Source organism: Nerophis lumbriciformis, linkage group LG03, assembly GCF_033978685.3.
Source record: "Nerophis lumbriciformis linkage group LG03, RoL_Nlum_v2.1, whole genome shotgun sequence".
NCBI classification, from domain to species: Eukaryota; Metazoa; Chordata; class Actinopteri; order Syngnathiformes; family Syngnathidae; genus Nerophis; species Nerophis lumbriciformis.
The window spans coordinates 34732748-34759000 of NC_084550.2; the positions used below are offsets into that span (position 1 = coordinate 34732748).

Consider the following 26253-nt stretch of genomic DNA (forward strand, 5'->3'; position numbering starts at 1 on the left):
ACCCCTGCACTAAATTAAAGTCTCTGCAGCTCGCAATTGAATTTTCTTTGATTTAGATTTGTCTGCAACATTATCACAGTTTTGCTCAATAAATGTGTGAAAGTCGCTTCCTCACAGTTCCACTGAAGACACGGCACAAGAGCCAAGCGTGCAGTTTTTAACAAAGGTTTTAATGTACGTAGGTTTTTCAAAGTCTTTCTCCCCCAGAACGTGACTTTTCAGTCACGTCCGTATCCTCTCTCCCCTTCTGCTCCCGACCGCTTACTGTTAAAAACAACAGATGATTAGATTAACAGGTACCACCTGTGAAATCTAATCACCTGCCAGCTGTGTCTCGCCGTCAGCACTGCCACGCCCCCTTCTGATGGTGCTCTGTCCTCAGCACCATGGACAGAGGCGGTGACCTTAGCTCCTGCAGGCAGCGCTGGCCACATCTCCCCCCACAGTCACTTTTTTTTCCTAAAATAAAAATAAATACTCTGATTTCTGTATGAATCTGCAATAACAATTGTGTTAATGTTGATAATGTAATGTTAGTTACATTTGTCTGAACTTAGGTTGGAAAGTATCTATAATCTTTAATGATAATTAGTTTCCTGTTTTGTGTTAATGTAGCAAATATTATAATATCACTGTGGAAGTTGCGTCCTCGCAGTCCCACTGTCAGGAGCCAAGCATGCAGGTTTTAACAAGGTTTTAATAATAATGTTTCAACAAAAGTTTTCTCTCCAGTAAATAAATAAATAGAACGTGACTTTTCAGTCACGTCCGTATCCTCTCTCCCCTCCTGCTCCCGGCCGCTTACTGTTAAAGACAACAGATGATTAGATTAACACGTACCACCTGTTAAAGCTAATCACCTGCCAGCTGTGTCTCGCCGTCAGCACTGCCACGCCCTCGTCTGATGGTGCTCTGTCCTCAGCACCATGGACAGAGGCGGTGACCTTTGCTCCTGCAGGCAGCGCTGGTTAATATCCCCCCACAAAATGTTCTAAAACCTCCGTTCTGTGGAACGGAATTGTTCGTAATTATAATAGTTTCAAATAAGAAAAAATGTAAACGCGTATAAAAAGTTGAGATTTTACTAAAAGTTTGTACACTTTATGAAGCACTAAACAGAACAGTGTTTAAAAAAAACAAAAAAAACTTTTTATTTTAATAGCTAAACTGTCCTTATTTCCAGCCGCCCTGCCGACACACACACAAACTGTCAAGAGCCACTCAGTTTAAAATCACAAAACGTCTTACCTTTGCCAGCAAGGTCACTACAATGATTAGGAATAAGAAATACAATCCACTTCACCTTGTTGGTTATTCTTCTTCCTGGCCTTCGACAATGCCGAGTATACTTCTCCGTTGCTTTCATAAACATTAATATTCGTATATATGTGCTGTTATAAGCGGCCCGCGGAAAACAGCAATAACTGCGATGTGGCCCTTAATGAAAATAAGTTTGACACTCCTGATTTAGGACATCTTGTGATACATATGGCTGAGTTTTACAATATGGAAATGGGGCATTTGAATTGTGTTGCTTTCAGAAAATCAAGTCCACTGTTAGCCTCTAAAAGTGTAAACATTGCCTACAGTAAGTAATGTGATGTTGTTGACCCGTGTAGAAAGTCGGGCAGCTATGAAATTAGACGCGTAAAAGCTTCGGCGGCGCTGCGTTCCGCCATTGTTGTCTTGATTGAAGTGGCACCCTGTCGTTGAAACTCCAGACACCACGGAGGAGGAGGCTCTGGAAATGGCTTCCACGCTGGTGAACGGTTCCCCCAAGCTGCCTCGGCCCCTGCCCATGCCGAGCGCTCTGGACCACGAGTCTTTCGACATCACGCTCCACCGCAAAGATACCGAGGGCTTTGGCTTCGTCATCCTCACGTCCAAGAGCAGACCCCCCCACGGAGGTGAGCTCTCTGTGTGAAAATGTAGATTCACCTGTCAACAATCTACCCTATTTTACAGACCATAGTGTATATAAGCCGCACCCACCAAGTTTTAGGGAAAAACGTATATTTTCCATATATAAGACGCACCAGACTATAAGTCGCAGATATATATGTTGTGCAATCAATCAATCAATCAATCAATCAATGTTTACTTACATAGCCCTAAATCACGAGTGTCTCAAAGGGCTGCACAAGCCACAACGACATCCTCGGCTCAGATCCCACATCAGGGCAAGGAAAAAACTCAACCCAATTGGGCGACCGGTGCAATGGACGTCGAGTGGATCTAGCATAATATTGTCAGAGTCCAGTCCATAGTGGATCTAACATAATAGTGAGAGTCCAGTCCATAGTGGATCTAACATAATAGTGAGAGAGTCCAGTCCATAGTGGATCTAACATAATAGTGAGAGAGTCCAGTCCATAGTGGATCTAACATAATAGTGAGAGTCCAGTCCATAGTGGATCTAACATAATAGTGAGAGTCCAGTCCATAGTGGATCTAACATAATAGTGAGAGAGTCCAGTCCATAGTGGATCTAACATAATAGTGAGAGAGTCCAGTCCATAGTGGATCTAACATAATAGTGAGAGAGTCCAGTCTATAGTGGATCTAACATAATAGTGAGAGTCCAATCCATAGTGGATCTAACATAATAGTGTGAGAGTCCAGTCCATAGTGGATCTAACATAATAGTGAGAGAGTCCAGTCCATAGTGGATCTAACATAATAGTGAGAGAGTCCAGTCTATAGTGGATCTAACATAATAGTGAGAGTCCAGTCCATAGTGGATCTAACATAATAGTGTGAGAGTCCAGTCCATAGTGGATCTAACATTATAGTGTGAGAGTACAGTCCATGGTGGATCTAACATAATAGTGAGAGTCCAGTCCATAGTGGATCTAACATAATAGTGAAAGTCCAGTCCATAGTGGATCTAACATAATAGTGTGACAGGTCAGTCCATAGTGGATCTAGCATAATATTGTGACAGTCCAGTCCATAGTGGATCTAACATAATAGTGTGAGAGTCCAGTCCATAGTGGATCGAGCATAAAAGTGTGAGAGTCCAGTCCATAGTGGATCTAACGTAATAGTGTGAGAGTCCAGTCCATAGTGGATCTAACATAATAGTGTGAGAGTCCAGTCCATAGTGGATCTAACATAATAGTGTGAAAGTCCAGTCCATAGTGGATCTAACATAATATTGTGAGAGTCCAGTCCATAGTGGATCTAACATAATATTGTGAGAGTCCAGTCCATGGTGGATCTAACATAATAATGTGAGAGTCCAGTCCACAGTGGATCTAACATAATATTGTGAGAGTCCAGTTCATAGTGGATCTAACATAATAGTGTGAGAGTCCAGTCCATAGTGGATCTAACGTAATAGAGTGAGAGTCCAGTCCATAGTGGATCTAACATAATAGTGTGAGACTCCAGTCCATAGTGGATCTAGCATAATATTATGAGAGTCCAGTCCATAGTGGATCTAACATAATATTGTGAGAGTCCAGTCCATAGTGGATCTAACATAATAGTGAGAGTCCAGTCCATAGTGGATCTAACATAATAGTGTGAGAGTCCAGTCCATAGTGGATCTAACATTATAGTGTGAGAGTACAGTCCATGGTGGATCTAACATAATAGTGAGAGTCCAGTCCATAGTGGATCTAACATAATAGTGAAAGTCCAGTCCATAGTGGATCTAACATAATAGTGTGACAGGTCAGTCCATAGTGGATCTAGCATAATATTGTGACAGTCCAGTCCATAGTGGATCTAACATAATAGTGTGAGAGTCCAGTCCATAGTGGATCGAGCATAAAAGTGTGAGAGTCCAGTCCATAGTGGATCTAACGTAATAGTGTGAGAGTCCAGTCCATAGTGGATCTAACATAATAGTGTGAGAGTCCAGTCCATAGTGGATCTAACATAATAGTGTGAAAGTCCAGTCCATAGTGGATCTAACATAATATTGTGAGAGTCCAGTCCATAGTGGATCTAACATAATATTGTGAGAGTCCAGTCCATGGTGGATCTAACATAATAATGTGAGAGTCCAGTCCACAGTGGATCTAACATAATATTGTGAGAGTCCAGTTCATAGTGGATCTAACATAATAGTGTGAGAGTCCAGTCCATAGTGGATCTAACGTAATAGAGTGAGAGTCCAGTCCATAGTGGATCTAACATAATAGTGTGAGACTCCAGTCCATAGTGGATCTAGCATAATATTATGAGAGTCCAGTCCATAGTGGATCTAACATAATATTGTGAGAGTCCAGTCCATAGTGGATCTAACATAATATTGTGAGAGTCCAGTCCATAGTGGATCTAATATAATATTGTGAGAGTCCAGTCCATAGTGGATCTAACATAATAGTGTGAGAGTTCAGTCCATAGTGGATCTAACATAATAGTGTGAGTGTCTAGTCCGTAGTGGATCTAACATAATAGTGTGAGAGTCCAGTCCATAGTGGATCTAACATAATAGTGTGAGAGTCCAGTCCATAGTGGATCTAACATAATATTATGAGAGTCCAGTCCATAGTGGATCTAGCATAATATTGTGAGAGTCCAGTCCATAGTGGATCTAATATAATATTGTGAGAGCCCAGTCCATAGTGGATCTAACATAATAGTGTGAGAGTCCAGTCCATAGTGGATCTAACATAATAGTGAGAGTCCAGTCCATAGTGGATCTAGCATAATATTGTGAGAGTCCAGTCCATAGTGGATCTAGCATAATATTGTGAGAGTCCAGTCCATAGTGGATCTAGCATAATATTGTGAGAGTCCAGTCCATAGTGGATCTAATATAATATTGTGAGAGTCCAGTCCATAGTGGATCTAACATAATAGTGTGAGAGTCCAGTCCATAGTGTATCTAACATAATAGTGTGAGAGTCCAGTCCATAGTGGATCTAACATAATAATATGAGAGTCCAGTCCATAATGGATCTAACGTAATAGAGTGAGAGTCCAGTACATAGTGGATCTAACATAATAGTGTGAGAGTCCAGTCCATAGTGGATCTAACATAATAGTGTGAGAGTCCAGTCCATAGTGGATCTAACATAATAGTGAGAGTCCAGTCCATAGTGGATCTAACATAATAGTGAGTGTCCAGTCCAGAGTGGATCTAACATAATAGTGTGAGAGTCCAGTCCATAGTGGATCTAACATAATAGTGTGAAAGTCCAGTCTATAGTGGATCAAACCTAATAGTGAGAGTCCAGTCCATAGTGGATCTAGCATAATATTGTGAGAGTCCAGTCCATAGTGGATCTAACGTAATAAAGTGAGAGTCCAGTCCATAGTGGATCTAACATAATAGTGTGAGAGTCCAGTCCATAGTGGATCTAACATAATAGTGTGAAAATCCAGTCTATAGTGGATCTAACCTAATAGTGAGAGTCCAGTCCATAGTAGATATAACATAATAGTGTGAGAGTCCAGTCCATTGTGGATCTAACATAATAGTGTGAGAGTCCAGTCTATAGTGGATCTAACATAATAGTGTGAAAGTCCAGTCCATAGTGGATCTAACATAGTAGTGAGAGTCCAGTCCATAGTGGAACTAACATAATAGTGTGAGAGTCCAGTCCATAGTGGATCTAACATAATAGTGTGAGAGTCCAGTCCATAGTGGATGTAGCATAATATTGTGAGAGTCCAGTCCATAGTGGATCTAACGTAATAGAGTGAGAGTCCAGTCCATAGTGGATGTAGCATAATATTGTGAGAGTCCAGTCCAATGTGGATCTAACGTAATAGAGTGAGAGTCCAGTCCATAGTGGATCTAGCATAATATTGTGAGAGTCCAGTCCATAGTGGATCTAACGTAATAGAGTGAGAGTCCAGTACATAGTGGATCTAACATAATATTGTGAGAGTCCAGTCCATAGTGGATCTAACATAATAGAGTGAGAGTCCAGTCCATAGTGGATCTAACATATTAGTGTGGGAGTCCAGTCCATAGTGGATCTAACAAAATAGTGTGAGAGTCCAGTCCACAGTGGATCTAACATAATATTGTGAGAGTCCAGTCCATAGTGGATCTAGCATAACATTGTGAGAGTCCAGTCCATAGTGGATCTAGCATAATATTGTGAGAGTCCAGTCCATAGTGGATCTAACATAATAGTGTGAGAGTCCAGTCCATAGTGGATCTAACGTAATAGTGTGAGAGTCCAGTCCATAGTGGATCTAACATATTAGTGTGGGAGTCCAGTCCATAGTGGATCTAACAAAATAGTGTGAGAGTCCAGTCCACAGTGGATCTAACATAATATTGTGAGAGTCCAGTCCATAGTGGATCTAACATAATATTGTGAGAGTCCAGTCCATAGTAGATCTAATATAGTATTGTGAGAGTCCAGTCCATAGTGGATCTAACATAATAGTGTGAGAGTCCAGTCCATAGTGGATCTAACATAATAGTGTGAGAGTCTAGTCCATAGTGGATCTAACATAATAGTGAGAGTCCAGTCTATAGTGGATCTAACATAATAGTGTGAGAGTCCAGTCCATAGTGGATCTAACATAATAGTGTGAGAGTCCAGTCCATAGTGGATCTAACATAATAGTGTGAAAGTCCAGTCCATAGTGGATCTAACATAATAGTGTGAAAGTCCAGTCCATAGTGGATCTAACATAATATTGTGAGAGTCCAGTCCATAGTGGATCTAACATAATATTGTGAGAGTCCAGTCCATAGTGGATCTAATATAATATTGTGAGAGTCCAGTCCATAGTGGATCTAACATAATAGTGTGAGAGTCCAGTCCATAGTGGATCTAACATAATAGTGAGAGTCCAGTCCATAGTGAATCTAACATAATAGTGTGAGAGTCCAGTCCATAGTGGATCCAACATAACAGTGTGAGAGTCCAGTCCATAGTGGATCTAACATAATAGTGTGAAAGTCCAGTCCATAGTGGATCTAACATAATAGTGTGAAAGTCCAGTCCATAGTGGATCTAACATAATAGTGTGAGAGTCCAGTCCATAGTGGATCTAACATAATAGTGAGAGTCCAGTCCATAGTGGATCTAACATAATAGTGTGAGAGTCCAGTCCATAGTGGATCTAACATAATAGTGTGAGAGTCCAGTCCATAGTGGATCTAACATAATAGTGTGAGAGTCCAGTCCATAGTGGATCTAACATAATAGTGTGAAAGTCCAGTCCATAGTGGATCTAACATAATAGTGTGAAAGTCCAGTCCATAGTGGATCTAACATAATATTGTGAGAGTCCAGTCCATAGTGGATCTAACATAATATTGTGAGAGTCCAGTCCATAGTGGATCTAATATAATATTGTGAGAGTCCAGTCCATAGTGGATCTAACATAATAGTGTGAGAGTCCAGTCCATAGTGGATGTAGCATAATATTGTGAGAGTCCAGTCCAATGTGGATCTAACGTAATAGAGTGAGAGTCCAGTCCATAGTGGATCTAGCATAATATTGTGAGAGTCCAGTCCATAGTGGATCTAACGTAATAGAGTGAGAGTCCAGTACATAGTGGATCTAACATAATATTGTGAGAGTCCAGTCCATAGTGGATCTAACATAATAGAGTGAGAGTCCAGTCCATAGTGGATCTAACATATTAGTGTGGGAGTCCAGTCCATAGTGGATCTAACAAAATAGTGTGAGAGTCCAGTCCACAGTGGATCTAACATAATATTGTGAGAGTCCAGTCCATAGTGGATCTAGCATAACATTGTGAGAGTCCAGTCCATAGTGGATCTAGCATAATATTGTGAGAGTCCAGTCCATAGTGGATCTAACATAATAGTGTGAGAGTCCAGTCCATAGTGGATCTAACGTAATAGTGTGAGAGTCCAGTCCATAGTGGATCTAACATATTAGTGTGGGAGTCCAGTCCATAGTGGATCTAACAAAATAGTGTGAGAGTCCAGTCCACAGTGGATCTAACATAATATTGTGAGAGTCCAGTCCATAGTGGATCTAACATAATATTGTGAGAGTCCAGTCCATAGTAGATCTAATATAATATTGTGAGAGTCCAGTCCATAGTGGATCTAACATAATAGTGTGAGAGTCCAGTCCATAGTGGATCTAACATAATAGTGTGAGAGTCTAGTCCATAGTGGATCTAACATAATAGTGAGAGTCCAGTCTATAGTGGATCTAACATAATAGTGTGAGAGTCCAGTCCATAGTGGATCTAACATAATAGTGTGAGAGTCCAGTCCATAGTGCCATCCATCCATCCATCCATCCATTTTCTACCGCTTATTCCCTTTGGGGTCGCGGGGGGCGCTGGAGCCTATCTCAGCTACAATCGGGCGGAAGGCGGGGTACACCCTGGACAAGTCGCCACCTCATCGCAGGGCCAACACAGATAGACAGACAACATTCACACTCACATCCACACACTAGGGCCAATTTAGTGTTGCCAATCAACTTATCCCCAGGTGCATGTCTTTGGAAGTGGGAGGAAGCCGGAGTACCCGGAGGGAACCCACGCAGTCACGGGGAGAACATGCAAACTCCACACAGAAAGATCCCGAGCCCGGGATTGAACCCAAGACTACTCAGGACCTTCGTATTGTGAGGCAGATGCACTAACCCCTCTGCCACCGTGACGCCCCCCGCGAGTCCATAGTGGATCTAACATAATAGTGTGAAAGTCCAGTCCATAGTGGATCTAACATAATAGTGTGAAAGTCCAGTCCATAGTGGATCTAACATAATATTGTGAGAGTTCAGTCCATAGTGGATCTAACATAATATTGTGAGAGTCCAGTCCATAGTGGATCTAATATAATATTGTGAGAGTCCAGTCCATAGTGGATCTAACATAATAGTGTGAGAGTCCAGTCCATAGTGGATCTAACATAATAGTGAGAGTCCAGTCCATAGTGAATCTAACATAATAGTGTGAGAGTCCAGTCCATAGTGGATCCAACATAACAGTGTGAGAGTCCAGTCCATAGTGGATCTAACATAATAGTGTGAAAGTCCAGTCCATAGTGGATCTAACATAATAGTGTGAAAGTCCAGTCCATAGTGGATCTAACATAATATTGTGAGAGTCCAGTCCATAGTGGATCTAACATAATAGTGTGAGAGTCCAGTCCATAGTGGATCTAACATAATAGTGTGAAAGTCCAGTCCATAGTGGATCTAACATAATAGTGTGAAAGTCCAGTCCATAGTGGATCTAACATAATATTGTGAGAGTCCAGTCCATAGTGGATCTAACATAATATTGTGAGAGTCCAGTCCATAGTGGATCTAATATAATATTGTGAGAGTCCAGTCCATAGTGGATCTAACATAATAGTGTGAGAGTCCAGTCCATAGTGGATCTAACATAATAGTGAGAGTCCAGTCCATAGTGGATCTAACATAATAGTGTGAGAGTCCAGTCCATAGTGGATCCAACATAATAGTGTGAGAGTCCAGTCCATAGTGGATCTAACATACCGGTAATAGTGTGAAAGTCCAGTCCATAGTGAATCTAACATAATAGTGTGAAAGTCCAGTCCATAGTGGATCTAACATAATAGTGTGAGAGTCCAGTCCATAGTGGATCTAACATAATAGTGAGAGTCCAGTCCATAGTGGATCTAACATAATAGTGTGAGAGTCCAGTCCATAGTGGATCTAACATAATAGTGTGAGAGTCCAGTCCATAGTGGATCTAACATAATAGTGTGAGAGTCCAGTCCATAGTGGATCTAACATAATAGTGTGAAAGTCCAGTCCATAGTGGATCTAATATAATAGTGTGAAAGTCCAGTCCATAGTGGATCTAACATAATAGTGTGAGAATGTTTTAAAATTCAATGTTTTAAAATTAAGTGTATGAAAAGTCAGTGTTGTAAAATTCCGTTTATGAAAATTCAGTGTTTTAAAATTCAGTGTATGAAAATTCAGTATTTTAAAATTTAGTGTTTTAAAACTTAATGTTTTAAAATTCTGTGTTTTAAAATTCCGTGTTTTAAAATTCAGTGTGTGAAAATTCAGTGTTTTAATTTCAGTGTTTTAAAATTCAGTTAAATAAAATTCAGTGTTTTAAAATAGATAGATGGATAGATAGATAGATAGATAGATAGATAGATAGATAGATAGATAGATAGATAGATAGATAGATAGATAGTACTTTATTGATACCTTCGGGAAAGTTCCCTCAGGAAAATTTAAAAATTCAAAAATGCAATGTTTTAAAATTAAGTGTATGAAAAGTCAGTGTTGTAAACTTCAGTGTATGAAAATTTAGTGTTTTAAAATTTGGTGTTTTAAAATTTTGTGTATGAAAACGCAGTATTTTAAAATTCAGTGTTTTAAAATTCAGTGTTTTAAAATTCAGTATTTTAAAATGTTGGGTATGAAAATTCGGTGTTTTCAAAGTCAGTGTTTTAAAATTTAGTGTTTTAAAACATAGTGTTTTAAAATTCCGTGTTTTAAAATTCAGTGTATGAAAATTCAGTGTTTTAAATTTCAGTGTTTTGAAATTCAGTGAAATAAAATTCAATGTTTTAAAATTCAATGTTTTAAAATTACGTGTATGAAAAGTCAGTGTTGTAAAATTCAGTGTATGAAAATTCAGTGTTTTAAATTTTGGTGTAGGAAAATTCTGTGTTTTGAAATTCAGTGTGTGAAAATTCAGTGTATGAAAATTCTGTGTTTTAAAATGTGTTTTAAAATTCCGTGTTTTAAAATTTAGTGTATGAAAATTCAGTGTTTTAAAATTCAGTGTGTGAAAACTCAGTGTATGAAAATTGTAAAAAAAAAAAAATTCAATGTATAAAAGTTAATTGTATAAAAATTCTGTGTTTTGAAATTCAGTGTAAAAAGAGTAAAAAAAAAAAGTCTATAAAAATTTAATGAAATTGTCTGCATAACTAGATGTAAAAAAATAAATAAAATTCAGTTCACAAAATTCAAAAGCAAAACATTCAGTTGCATAAACTCGGTATCCCTAGAGGGGGGGGTTACCCACATATGCGGTCCTCTCCAAGGTTTCTCATAGTCATTCACATCGACGTCCCACTGGGGTGAGTTTTTCCTTGCCCTTATGTGGGCTTTGTACCGAGGATGTCGTTGTGGCTTGTGCAGCCCTTTGAGGCACTTGTGATTTAGGGCTATATAAATAAACATTGATTGATTGATTGATTAAAAATAGCTTTTGTAATAAAGACACAAATTAAATATTATTACATTGGTGTTCCAGATTTGACGGTTTTGTAACGTTTATCCCCTCCCCCTCCCCCCAGTTATCCCTCACAAAATCGGCCGCATCATCGAAGGCAGCCCGACCGACCGCTGCGGGCTGCTGCACGTCGGCGACCGCATCTCCGCCGTCAACGGGCGCTCCATCCTGGAACTGTCGCACAATGACATCGTGCAGCTCATCAAGGATGCCGGCAACGTGGTCACGCTGACCGTGGTCCCCGAGGACGGTGAGTTTGTTCGATTCCCACTGCATGAAGGCTGGTGTGCAGGCAGCTCGTCCACACTTGCGAGAAGTGCCTATGAATAATTTAGCATCTGAATTAAAAATGGAGGCTCAGGAAAGGGGGTTGGGGCGCCAGTCGTGCGGAAGGGTTGAATTAATTCCGATAAATAACATTACTGCGGCCTCCCGCTAGTCCTTTCATGTTGTCATTATGAGTACAATGAATTATGTACAGTAACTAACTTATTCAAAGGCCCACCTTTTGACAATGGCAACTACAAACCCCGTTTCCATATGAGTTGGGAAGTTGTGTTAGATGTAAATATAAACGGAATACAATGATTTGCAAATCATTTTCAACCCATATTCAATGAATGCACTACAAAGACAATATATTTGATGTTCAAACTCATAAACTTTATTTTTTTTTTGCAAATAATCATTAACTTAGAATTTCATGGCTGCAACACGTGCCAAAGTAGTTGGGAAAGGGCATGTTCACCTCCGGGGGTCTCCGTTGTGGTATTTTTAGGCTTCATAATGTGCCACACATTTTCAATGGGAGACAGGTCTGGACTACAGGCAGGCCAGTCTAGTACCCGCACTCTTTTACTATGAAGCCACGTTGATGTAACACGTGGCTTGGCATTGTCTTGCTGAAATAAGCAGAGGCGTCCATGGTAACGTTGCTTGGATGGCAACATATGCTGCTCCAAAACCTGTATGTACCTTTCAGCATTAATGGCGCCTTCACAGATGTGTAAGTTACCCATGTCTTGGGCACTAATACACCCCCATACCATCACAGATGCTGGCTTTTCAACTTTGCGCCTATAACAATCCGGATGGTTCTTTTCCTCTTTGGTCCGGAGGACACGACGTCCACAGTTCCCAAAAACAATTTGAAATGTGGACTCGTCAGACCACAGAACACTTTTCCACTTTGTATCAGTCCATCTTAGATGAGCTCAGGCCCAGCGAAGCCGACTGCGTTTCTGGGTGTTGTTGATAAACGGTTTTTGCCTTGCATAGGAGAGTTTTAACTTGCACTTACAGATGTAGCGACCAACTGTAGTTACTGACAGTGGGTTTCTGAAGTGTTCCTGAGCCCATGTGGTGATATCCTTTACACACTGATGTCGCTTGTTGATGCAGTACAGCCTGAGGGATCGAAGGTCACGGGCTTAGCTGCTTACGTGCAGTGATTTCTCCAGATTCTCTGAACCCTTTGATGATATTACGGACCGTAGATGGTGAAATCCCTAAATTCCTTGCAATAGTTGGTTGAGAAAGGTTTTTCTTAAACTGTTCAACAATTTGCTCACGTATTTGTTGACAAAGTGGTGACCCTCGCCCCATCCTTGTTTGTGAATGACTGAGCATTTCATGGAATCTACTTCTATACCCAATCATGGCACCCACCTGTTCCCAATTTACCTGTTCACCTGTGGGATGTTTCAAATAAGTGTTTGATGAGCATTCCTCAACTTTATCAGTATTTATTGCCACCTTTCCCAACTTCTTTGTCACGTGTTGCTGGCATCAAATTCTAAAGTTAATGATTATTTGCAAAAAAAAAAATGTTTATCAGTTTGAACATCAAATATGTTGTCTTTGTAGTGCATTCAACTGAATATGGGTTGAAAAGGATTTGCAAATCATTGTATTCCGTTTATATTTACATCTAACACAATTTCCCAACTCATATGGAAACGGGGTTTGTACATTTCAGAGTACAAGGGGCCTCCATCTGGGGCCAGTTCTGCTCGACAGAGTCCAGCTCTTCAGCACCGAGCCATCGGACAGCGGTCGGCACTACAGGACGAACGGTAAGGATACTTTCAGAAAATTACTACCAAATAGTCTCCTGTTTACCTTTTGAACTGAATCATTTTCCATTCATTTTTTATTGCCGGATGTTTTTTTAAAAATAATTTGTCAATACAGTGCTTTAAAACAGTGAGCGCCCCCTAGAGGGCTGCCAAAGAATGTGTTTCTCAGCTGTGGGCCGCAGAGGTACTGTCAGGTTTAAATATCGAAGACATCTATTAAAACAGACAAGAAGCAAGGAAATAAACAGAGACAGAATTCAATTTGGCTCAATTTGAGGAGAGACGTCTGGACACTGTACACTTGTACAGTGTCTCAGCACGCTCTGGCGAAAGATTGTACGCCACCTCTTTTTATTTGGACTTTCCCTGTTTACATAACAACAGCTGTTTCTAAAGGAATGGGGGGTATTTAAACAGCCATTGTTTTCGGTCACATTAACACATACTTGCCAACCCTCCCGAATTTTCCGGGAGACTCCCGAAATTCAGCGCCTCTCCCGAAAACCTCCCGGGACAAATATTCTCCCGAAAATCTCCCGATTTTCAGCCGGAGCTGGAGGCCACGCCCCCTCCAGCTCCATGCGGACCTGAGTGAGGACAGCCTTTTTTCACAACGGGAGGACAACAGGGTGACAAGAACTAAATCATCCAGACAAGAGATCAATTGTATTATTATGTTTATCTTACCTCAAAATAAATATATTTATTAATTTAAAAAAAAAAAAAACTAAATACATTTTTACTATATTTTGCTAAAAACATCAAAATATATTGTATTTTTTTTTTTTTTTTTTTTATGACTCCTTATTACAGCCAGGCATTAGAATTATACATTAAAATAAACATATTTGAAATAATTAATTTTAAATTATCATAATAATTTATTTAAAATGACCATATTTAATTATTAAAATAATTGCTTGTTTATCAACAACTTTAGCATTTTATTCATTACATTTTGAAGCTCTCAGAAGCCAAGTTATGTTATATTCCTTAAGATTTATTTATGCAAGTTTGAAGTATCAATTATCTAAACACAGTTTTGTTTGCATATTTCAGGATGTAGATATATATATATATATATATATATATATATATATATATATATATGTATGAAATACTTGACTTGGTGAATTCTAGCTGTCAATATACTCCTCCCCTCTTAACCACGCCCCCAACCACGCCCTGCCCCACCCCCGACCACGCCCCCATCCCCCACCTCCCGAAATCGGAGGTCTCAAGGTTGGCAAGTATGCATTAACACAAAAGAAAAAGATGCCTCGGGCTTGGGCTGGTCCTGGATCGAGCTTGGGCAGGTCTTGGATCGAGCTTGGGCAGGTCTTGGATCACAATAGATAACCCCTCCCATCGTACACAATGGAATTTTACAAGCATTTGGCTTGGTACAACAAAGACAGCCTCTGTCTGCTCGCCGGAAGTTTCCGAAAACGGAAACTTTTGTGATAACATACATAAAATTACTCTGACAGGTACTCAGTTGTAATACACGTTTCCCCCACTTGTGGCAGTAATGACAATATTAAACAGACAGAAGAAGTCATGAGTTAGTCGTCGAGAAGTTCGAGTGCAAAAATTATGACTAAATTAATTTTATTGACAGTATAGTTAAGAAACATATATATTATTATTTATCATTAATTTGATTTATTTTAGCTCAACATAATGGCATTTGAAATGTATTTTCCGTCAGTTATTTATGAGTTACCGTATTTTCCGCACCATAAGGCGCCCTGGGTTAAAAGCCGCGCCTTCAATGAACGGCATATTTCAAAACTTTGTCCACCAATAAGCCGCCCCGTGTTGTAAGCCGCATCTAACTGCGCTAAAGGAATGTCAAAAAAACAGTCAGATAGGTCAGTCAAACTTTAATAATATATTAAAAACCAGCGTTCTAACAACTCTGTTCACTCCCAAAATGTACGCAAATGTGCAATCACAAACATACGTATATCAACATGGACAGAGCTGCGTGAAAAAAGCCACCCGGCCTCTTCGCGTAAACTTAAACTTACCTTAACCACTCGCTCATCTTTTCTTCATCCATCCCTTCGAGTTAGCTTTTATGATGACGCCGGCTGGAAAGGTCTCTTTTGGCAAGGTCTTCCTTTTGAATATCACCATGGGTGGAAGTTAGCATGGCAAGCTAGAACCACAGTGAAGGATGACTTCTCATTCCCTGTGGTGCGAATATTCACCGTACGTGCTCCCGTTCCACAGTGCGGTTCACAGGAATATCAGTTGCTGTGAAATACGGTAGTAATCCGTGTGCGGATGGAGAGATTGCGTCTTTTCATGAACCGGATCCTTGTCGCTTAGTAGGAGCCATTTTGTGGTCTTTACAGATGTAAACAGGAAATGAAACGTACGGTGATATCCGCGCGTTTTTTCTTCTTCTTCCGGGGGCGGGTGGTTGCTTACAGTAGAAGAAGAAGCGCTTCCTGTTCTATGGGGGCGGGTGCTTACCTTGGCGGTTGCTTGCGTAGAAGAAGAAGCGCTTCCTGTTCTACCGGGAAAAAAGATGGCGGCTGTTTACCTAAGTTGCGAGATCGAAACTTTATGAAAATGAATCTTAATATTTATCCATATATAAAGCGCACCGGGTTAAAAGCCGCACTGTCAGCTTTTGAGTAAATTTGTGGTTTTTAGGTGCGGCTAATGGTGCGGAAAATACGGTACTTCTTATACAATATATTTGATTACTAGTTATTTTGAAATCAGCCTAACCTAAGTCGTTGTTTCCTATCTTTTGACAAGTTTTATCCTGGGAATCTGTTAGTAGTTTAGATATAATTGTTGAATACGATTAAAATTAAGATTACTAATTCAGCCTTCTGCAGTGAGAAAATTGGGCCAAAAAGGTTAAGAATCTGTGCTTTAAAATAAATATTTTTCTGATTGTTTCTGTAATAATAAACAAAAAAATAAAATGAAGAAATACATAATTAAATACTTTTAATCTAAAATAAAACTGTAAAGAGGCAAAAATCTATTATTGTTAAAGATTTTGTCATTAATTCATAAATACAGTGCGTCAGAATATGTTTTCATATTTCTGGAATTAATTGATGGACTATGATTGAGTGAAGACGAAATCCATTTAAAAGATTGTTTTTATTGCTATTTATTATTCTGCAAATTGTTTTGAGTCTGCACATGTTACACAAACATGTCCAAGTGACAAAGTGGACTTTGTGTGTCACAGCTACAACCTCGACTTGGAGGACAAACGGGACAGAGCCTCCTGGTCGGAACATAAAACCATACCAGTGGAACAGGGGGCGCTGTGTGTAACAGGACCCAACCAGGTGCATGTTGTTAGCATGTGTTGTTAGCATGTGTTGTATGTTCCCTTCGTGTGTTCAGTATCATGTCATGTGATCTAGGGCTGTCTGACCGTGGAGCTGGACAGAGGGCCCCGAGGCTTCGGCTTTAGCCTCCGAGGGGGCACCGAGTACAACATGGGGCTGTACATCCTGAGGCTGGCTGAGGACGGGCCCGCCCAGCTGGACGGAAGGATCCATGTGAGTGATACGTTTTCCTATGTTTTTATTAGGTCTGTCAAATGATAATCATTTCTAATCACCATTAATTGCATTTTGTTCATAGGTAGGTCAAAATTCATTGTGATTAATCGCAGATAGAAATAATTTTTTACTGACTTAACAATTAGTTTGTTTTAATTAATTATTTTTTGAACATTTTGCTTTTTTAAAACAGCTCAACACATAAAGGACATAGATTCGCTTCAATGACAATTAAAAAAAAAAAAAAACTGCAGTTCTTTGGGGTCTTGCATACATGATTTCAATTTCTGCTGTAGGAGCACTTGCATTCAGAGGTGAGGAGCTACCCTTCCATGTTTAAATATTGCACTATTATGTCGAAGATGTCCGATAATGTAATTTGTAATATTTCTACCTGAATAAATGCTTCTGATATTCTGTACATTACATGTTGTACCAAAACTTTTATATAGGTAGAATATCACAGATTACATTACAAAGCATTTTTGACCAAGCTTGATGGTAATGTAAGACGATATTTTATTGTGTTACTGTAGTTAGACCGGCTGTGACGCTATTACCGCTAAGCCAGAAATGTGTACTATAAATTCCGTACGATAAACCTTTTTCCTACACTTTGAACCCTGCGTCTTATAAAACTTTGCGGCTATGTTATGGATTTTTCTTCACTGAAGTCCATAATTAAAATAATTAAATAAAAAAACACAAGCAAAAACACTGAGAGGGGTTTTTATTGTTTATAATATGGCGCCATCTTTTGGACAAATTTGCTCACTGAAGGTGTTGCAGTGTCCTTCCATTTAATGGTAGTGAGGAAATACAGTGATGTTCAGTTTTCTAGCTGTCCTTTGCGTTTCTACTCGTATGGATTCTCCATTAATTACTCCAAGCAATGTTTGTAAGTTTTATAATATAACTAAAACAATTCTTACTTACCAAACCGTCCCATGTGTGATGTCTGTAGGAGTGTTTTCATGCATATTTCTACGAGCTATCGTAATGTAATCAACCGAGCGTCATTAGCATTAGCTAACATTCTAACATCTTTACGAGTGTCTGTTAGTATTATTAACTTACAACAGCATTCTTTTTGTATTGTTTCACTTTGACAAATTCCTCAGCAAATTCACCAAAACGTCAGCGTGGAATTATTGAGTTTGTTTAGCTAGCTTGCGCAGCTAGTGAGTCCATGACTTCTGTTTTGTTTGATCAGCCGTTTTACTGCCGTTTTACAGACATCATTTGGAAATAATTAAGGTATGTAAATAAACATTTACAAAATATTTCCGTGCAAATAACTCATTTCACAATGTATATACCTGCGGCTTATAGTCCTGTGCAGCTTATATATGGGAAAAAAAATGTTTCCTTCTAAAATTTAGTGGGTTTGGCTTAAATCCCGATGCGCTCTATTGTCCGGAAAATACGGTAATTGGTTTGAGAAGAGGTGTCTTAACGACGTGACTCTAGTTTCCCTGTCTAACTTATTTTCTTTCTGCTGGGATTTTTTGTCATCTTACAAAAGCAATCCCAGTAGCAAAGTACATTTTATGTTATCCATTTAGACGAAAAAGTAATTAAATGCAGGCAGTTGCTCCAGTGATGACGTCTCACGCTGACTGTGGATAGGAAAAATAGTCTTGTCCAGAGAACGACTTGCCAAGGCTTTGGACCTGGTATCTCCATAATGTACCCTTTTCTTTGGCCATTTCTGTTCGTTATTTTCCCGCTTGTGGCTCATCAGTAACCAGTCAACGCAGCTACGGAATGGCCCGAGGGTCAGAAATGCTTAAGGAACGTTAATCGCGTTATTATGGTCTTTACTTTGACGGCCCTCGTTTTTATATGATGTGAAACTATTGTGGATTTATTGAGGCTTGGGGGAATAAACAGCATTGTCTGACACAAGACAAAGACGTTTTTAAGCATGCAGGCTTGACCAGACAAAAACATGAGCTTTATCCCTAAAAAGATTTATTTTTAATTGAGGAGCAAGGTTATTTGAGTCTTTTGTTGTTGCCGAAGTCAAATTTCTGAAAGAATATGAATGTCTAAAAATAGACTGTTAATGAGAAAGCACAACGATACAAGTAATGAATTGTTTGGAGAGCCTCTCACACAGGGGACTGTGTCTTAGTAGTTGTAAATACGAATGGAACGGTATTGTCATTGCACTTCAAAAAGTACAAGATAATTTGTTTTCAGTACAACCCGTCTAAGAGGAGACCTACAAAAGACAGGGGTAGACAGACTGATGGGTTGCCACAAGGGTGGCGCCCATCAGAAAGGTAGAAAACAAAAAAGGCAAACTTGGTGTCAGGTTCAAACACTGATGACATCTATTAAACAGGACAAGAGGCAAACAATTAAACAGAGACAAAATTAAATTTGGACTCAATTGAGGAGACACGCCTGGACACACTGTACTCTTGTACAGTCTCCAGCACGCTCTGCCAAAAGATTGCACTCCTTCTTTATTTTACTTTCTCCGACCACCTGACCACCGTTTCCACTTCCAGAGGGAAGTGGGTCGTAAACAGCGTTGCCTTTGGTTACAGAATAGTTCAAAAGAAGAGTTCGTAAAATACTTCAAAAAGAGTTCGTCTGGAAATTGGGCAGATCCTGCCATCTGTCCTCTTTGAAGTCCTTGGGTTAGAACAATATATTTCTGTTGATTACCATACATGACAGAAAACAGAAAACCCTTCATGTGGCTTTCCCCCTTACACAGTGGAGTTTTACGAGCCTTCTTCTTGGTAAAGACAGCTTTTGTCTTCTTGCTAGGAACTCATTTCAACACAAAGTTTTTTGTGATAACTTACAAACAATTATTCTAACAAACTAAGCTCCTATGGGGAGGGGCTCAGTTTGAGACCAGGAATAAAATATTTGAGCGACAAAAGCTACACATTAGCACATAAGGACATTATGTATCTGCGAAAGGGGTAAACCTGTGGAATTGCTGCGAAAAGCAACTGAGGATGTGCAGTTCAATCCATGTGTTTAAAAAAAAAATTTCAAAGTAAGACTATAAATAAGTACAGAGATGTGCTGTGAGTAGCAATAAGTACGACCAATAGACGTGGAATATGATAGTATCATGTTTATACATTTGTAACTTCTTTATACATATACATTTATACATTACTTCTTTACTTTACTATATTATGGATCACCATGAGGAAAGAAAGGGATGGAGAGGAAAGGCAGGAAAGAGGAAAGAGTAGGGAAAAAAACAATAAAAAAAAAGGAAATAAAAAAGTGTATGCACAATTGTGCATTTGAACAATCCAGAGTTCGTACGGGTGCTTAAAAACCTTAAACTTAAAAATGCTTGAATTTTAATGTTGTGTTTTCAAGGTTTTAAAAATGCTTGAATTTTGGGAGAAGTGCTTGTAAATGCTTGGAAATGTTCATCATATTTCTCGGCAGTCTGACTCAATAGGCGAATTATTAAATGGAAAAAAATAAAATACGTTTCCTTAAAAATGAAAGCTACACGCTTGACCTGTTGGCTTTGCACAAGCCCTTACATTAGGTTGTTGTCATGCCAGAGCCGTATATGTGGCTCTGTGTCGCCCCCAAGTGGACAGTGGTGCATCGGTCCATCATGCCGGGAGGTTGTCGTTTTAATGAACATTGGACGGAAAATGACAAATAAAAGCTTTGGATAAAACGTGAACCAAATCCACGTGTAGCCTGCTGCAAAGTATGCAAAACAGAAATCCGGCTTTTCGCAATGGGACAGTCGGCTCTCTCGAGTCATATGAAAGGTAAGCCACAGAGATTACTAGCCCTACAAGTTAACTAACGTTAGCTAAAGTTTTGTTTTCTAACCTTTTGGTACAAACCCCGTTTTCATATGAGTTGGGAAAATGTGTTAGATGTAAATATAAACGGAATACAATGATTTGCAAATCCTTTTCAACCCATATTCAGTTGAATGCAAATGATAATTATCTTTAGAATTTGATGCCAGCAACACATGACAAAGAAGTTGGGAAAGGTGGCAATAAATACTGATAAAGTTGAGGAATGCTCATCAAACACTTATTTGGAACATCCTACAGGTGTGCAGGCAAATTGGAAACAGGTGGGTGCCATGATTGGGTATAAAAGTAGATTCCATGAAATGCTCAGTCATTCACAAACAAGGATGGGGTGAGGGTCACCACTTTGTCAACAAATGCGTGAGCAAATTGTTGAACAGTTTAAAAAAAACCTTTCTCAACCAGCTATTGCAAGGAATTTAGGGATTTCACCATCTACGGTCCGTAATATCATCAAAGGGTTCAGAGAATCTGGAGAAATCACTGCACGTAAGCAGCTAAGCCCGTGACCTTCGATCCCTCAGGCTGTACTGCATCAACAAGCGACATCAGTGTGTAAAGGATATCACCACATGGGCTCAGGAACAATTCAGAAACCGACTGTCAGTAACAACAGTTGGTCGCTACATCTGTAAGCGCAAGTTAAAACTCTCCTATGTGAGGCGAAAACCGTTTATCAACAACACCCAGAAACACCGTCGGCTTCACTGGGCCTGAGCTCATCTAAGATGGACTGATACAAAGTAAAAAAGTGTTTGTAGTCTGACGAGTCCAAATTTCAAATTATTTTTGGAAACTGTGGACGTCGTGTCCTCCGGACCAAAGAGGAAAAGAACCATCCGGATTGTTATAGGTGCAAAGTTGAAAAGCCAACATCTGTGATGGTATGGGGGTGTATTAGTGCCCAAGGCATGGGTAACTTACACATCTGTGAAGGCGCCATTAATGCTGAAAGGTACATACAGGTTTTGGAGCAGCATATGTTGCCATCCAAGCAACGTTACCATGGACGCCCCTGCTTATTTCAGCGAGACAATGTCAAGCCACGTGTTACATCAACGTGGCTTCATAGTAAAAGAGTGCGGGTACTAGACTGGCCTGCCTGTAGTCCAGACCTGTCTCCCATTGAAAATGTGTGGTGCATTATGAAGCCTAAAATAGCACAACGGAGACCCCCGGACTGTTGAACAACTTAAGCTGTACATCAAGCAAGAATGGGAAAGAATTCCACCTGAGAAGCTTAAAAAATGTGTCTCCTCAGTTCCTAAACATTTACTGAGTGTAGTTAAAAAAAAGGTGATGTAACACAGTGGTGAACATGCCCTTTCCCAACTACTTTGGCACGTGTTGCAGCCATGAAATTCTAAGTTAATTATTATTTGCAAAAAAAAAATTAAGTTTATGAGTTTGAACATCAAATATGTTGTCTTTGTAGTGCATTCAATTGAATATGGGTTGAAAAGGATTTGCAAATCATTGTATTCCGTTTATATTTACATCCAACACAATTTCCCAACTCATATGGAAACGGGGTTTGTACATGCTAGACCTAAACTGAGAGACGTGTTAATTACTGACAGTTATTACGAGCTATGGAAGAAAAAAAGTGAGTGTTGGTCAATGATAAATTATAATGTTAAGAACTTCCCTCAACTAAAAATCGATTTGTTATCATAGCCACGGTTATAAGGCTAGATATGTTTAATGAAACAGGTGTTGTGAAACAAAAAAAATATTTTCCTTTAATTTATTATCCTTATATTAATGTGGAACGGTTTTGTTAATACATGAGTGAAATTGACATTTTGAGGGTGCATGTATGTATATCACATTATGCAGTTTACAAGCACAAATACAGTGTGAATCAATCCGTGCTGTACGATGTCATTGAGTGCTGTAAGTAAGAAAAAGAACAAGAAATGTGAAAAGCGACACAAATGGAGACACGTTTGCAAACACCAATGACATTGAATAGTCTACACCAGGGGTGCTCATTACGTCGATCGCGAGCTACCGGTCGATCATGGAGGGTGTGTCAGTCGATCACCAGCCAGGCATTAAAAAAATAGTCCTAAAAATGAGCGATCATAAATCTTCACTATGACGTCACTTTCGTCACTTGATTGACATTCACGGCACCCGAGGGTCTTCTGAGATGACGCTGGCTGCTGCCAGCTCATTAAAATTACCGACTGGAAGGCAAGAAACACTTTATTTCAACAGACTCTGGCGCCGTACCTGTCATCAAAACTCCAAAAACCGACTGCACAGTTGCACAGTTGCGTTAACAAAATAAGAGTCTCAGAAAGCTGGCGTGCTCAAGCTAGCAAGCTACGGAGTTTGCCGACAATGTATTTCTTGTAAAGTGTATTCAAAGGAGTACGGAAACTGGACAAATAAGATGCCAAAAACCAACCACTTTCACGTGGTATTGGACAGAAAGGAGGACTTTTTTTCTCCTCCATTCGAAAATGCGGACGTTATCATCACCACTGTCTGATTCCAATCAATGCAAAAGTCATCAGAATCAGGTAATACACCAACTTATATTCTTGTCTTCATGAAAGAAAGGAATCTATATGTGTTAAACATGCTTGCATTATCTTTAAACACCTTAACTTGTTAACAATAATAACTATATGTGTTAAACATTCTTGTATTATCATTAAACACCTTTAACTTGTTAACAATATTAACTATATGTGTTAAACATGCTTGCATTATCATTAAACACCTTTAACTTATTAACAATATTAACTATATGTGTTAAACATGCTTGTATTATCATTAAACACCTTTAACTTGTTAACAATATTAACTATATGTGTTAAACATGCTTGCATTGTCATTAAACACCTTTAACGTATTAACAATATTAACTATATGTATTAAACATGCTTGTATTATCATTAAACACCTTTAACTTGTTAACAATATTAACTATATGTATTAAACATACTTGTATTATCATTAAACACCTTTAATTTATTAACAATATTAACTATATGTGTTAAACATGCTTGCATTATCATTAAACACCTTTAACTTGTTAACAAAAACATATATTTCATAAATAAGTAAATATAAATTATATATATGAATGAGGTAGATCCCCACGACTTGATCAATTGAAAAGTAGCTCGCCTGCAGAAAAAGTGTGAGCACCCCTGGTCTACACAAACACTGCTTCATTTTCTATGCCCCATTCAGTTAAGGATAATTGCTTGTTCAATGTTAGGCTTAGGTTGTAGCAGATTTTCACTATTTTTCCTACAGACAGCATTTGGTGACCTCAAACAACAAGTTTTCGCCTCTTGAAGGGTACTGGAAAAACTGGAAAATTAATCTTGAAAGTCCTTAAAAAGTGCTTGAATTTGGCCATGGAAAAGGTGTATGAACCCTTACAATTGTATGTGTAGATATGTAGATATGGTTTTGGGTTTTGTATAATATACTTGTGGGGGTCAAATAATAGGATCATCCCACTGGGATCTTATTGTTATTAGCCCCAATGGGAAGGAAGCTCCTTGCGGGAATCCGTCCTGGCTGACTGTGACCTGCAGGCACGCAGAGGACCGTCAGCTGTGATTAGAGGGTGACGGATTGATACGCTCTGTCATCTCTAATTACAGAGGCCGCACCTCCGGGCTATTAAATGCGCGGCGTGAACAGCCACACATGTTGACGACGCGTGCGGCGGAACGTCTCTCCGTGTCCCGCAGTGACGCTGGCATGTCGTGCGGTTTTTTTTCCGAGCAGGTCGGGGACGAGATTGTGGAGATCAACGGGGAACCGGCTCGCGGCATTTCCCACACACGCGCCATCGAGCTGATCCAGGCGGGAGGAAGCAAAGTGGCTCTGCTGCTCCGACCTGGGGCGGGTTTGACTCAAGATGGTGGTAAGTACCCGTTTATGTCTAACATCATTTACACTTCATGTGGAATTGACTTATTAGTTGAAAAGTTTCATGTGTAATGACATATTTGGCAAAATACTACTCTTAGAGTGTCCGCCCTGAGATCGGTAGGTTGTGAGTTCACACCCCGGCCGAGTCATACCAAAGACTATAAAAATGGGACCCATTGTGCCTGCTTGGCACTCAGCATCAATGGTTGGAATTGGGGGTTAAATCACCAAAAATGATTCCCGGGCGCGGGCACCGCTGCTGCTCACTGCTCCCCTCACCTCCCAGAGGGTGATCAAGGGTGATGGGTCAAACGCAGAGAATAATTTCGCCACACCTAGTGTTTGTGTGACAATCATTGGTACTTTAACTTTAACTTTAAAAACACATTCCCTTTTTAACACCTAATATGAATACTTTATTAATCCGGTAAGGGAAATTAAGGATTTTTTTTTTTTTCCAATCTCATAAGGAACATTATTATAAAATGTATTTATTTTCATCATAATAAAAAAAAGGATATATACTAAACACATTTTTTTGTAAAAGATGTACAACTTTGACTATATTCACAAAAAAACTATTCTGTCAAATCTGTGTTAGTGAGCATTTCTTCTTTGCCAAGATAATCCATCCCACCTCACAGGTGTGGCATGGGGGCTAGCAACCTCGACCAAAGACACAAGGACTCCAGAAGCAGTGAGAACTTGCGTCATGTCAACAACCTTAAGTCCAACTTTGAGACTGGAGGAAAGCCAAAGCCTAGACCGAGACACAAGTCCAAAAGTCTTAAAGAAAGATCTCTTCATGGTCCCAAGTCCGACTTTGAGACCTGATGAGAGCCAAAGCCCAGACCGAGACACGAGTCCAAAAGTCTTAAAGAAAGATCTCTTCATGGTCCCAAGTCCGACTTTGAGACCGGAGGAGAGCCAAAACCCAGACCGAGACACAAGTCCAAAAGTCTTAAAGAAAAATCTCTTCATGGTCCCAAGTCCGACTTTGAGACCGGAGGAGAGCCGAGGCCTAGACCGAGACACGAGTCCAAAAGTCTTAAAGAAAAATCTCTTCATGGTCCCAAGTCCGACTTTGAGACCGGAGGAGAGCCTAGGCCCAGACTCAGACACGAGTCCAAAAGTCTTAAAGAAAGATCCCTTCGTGCTCCCAGAGAGCATGGTTCTAGTCGAGACTCGAGCCACATCAAGGACCAGAGTGCGGAGGACAGGAAGAAACCTAAAGAGACTTCCTTCAAAGAGTCACCTAGCGAGCCAAAGGGAAGAAACTCCAAAGATCAAACGAGCAAGGCAGACCTTGTGGTGTACGTTAGCAGGTCTCCCAGAAGCCTTCAGAGCTCCAAGGGACCGATCAGCCCCGGCGAATATTGGCAGGAAGTGGAACACGCTGTCGTGTACGCCGAACATGCTCAATGGGTGACATGTCCGCTGATTATGCTGGCCATGCAAGAACTGGGATGTTTTCAGCCTCCAAGAATTGTGTACAGATCTTTGCAACATGGGGCCGTGCATTGTCATGCTGCAACATGAGGCGATGGTCTTGGTGGAATGGCACAACAATTGGCCTCAGGATCTTGTCACGGTATTTCTGTGCATTCAAAATGCCATCAATAAAATGCACTTGTGTTTGTTTCCCATACCATAACCCCACCATCACCATGGACCACTCCCTTCACAACTTTGACATCAGCAAAACCGCTCTCCCACACGACGCCACACACGCATCCATGAAGAAAAAC

The 26253-nt window shown here is 39.8% G+C and overlaps 1 protein-coding gene across 2 annotated transcripts in view; it reads left to right on the forward strand.

The window, feature by feature from the left end:
- Positions 1-26253, forward strand: part of magi3b (membrane associated guanylate kinase, WW and PDZ domain containing 3b) — a 480566-nt gene that overhangs the window by 447710 nt on the left and 6603 nt on the right. For both annotated transcript variants that reach the window (XM_061937657.1, XM_061937658.1), the window contains exons 15-20: positions 1722-1907; positions 11211-11396; positions 13125-13221; positions 16448-16550; positions 16629-16766; positions 24359-24497. In XM_061937657.1, the coding sequence (XP_061793641.1) occupies positions 1722-1907; positions 11211-11396; positions 13125-13221; positions 16448-16550; positions 16629-16766; positions 24359-24497 (849 nt within the window). The remainder of the gene's footprint in view (positions 1-1721; positions 1908-11210; positions 11397-13124; positions 13222-16447; positions 16551-16628; positions 16767-24358; positions 24498-26253) is intronic.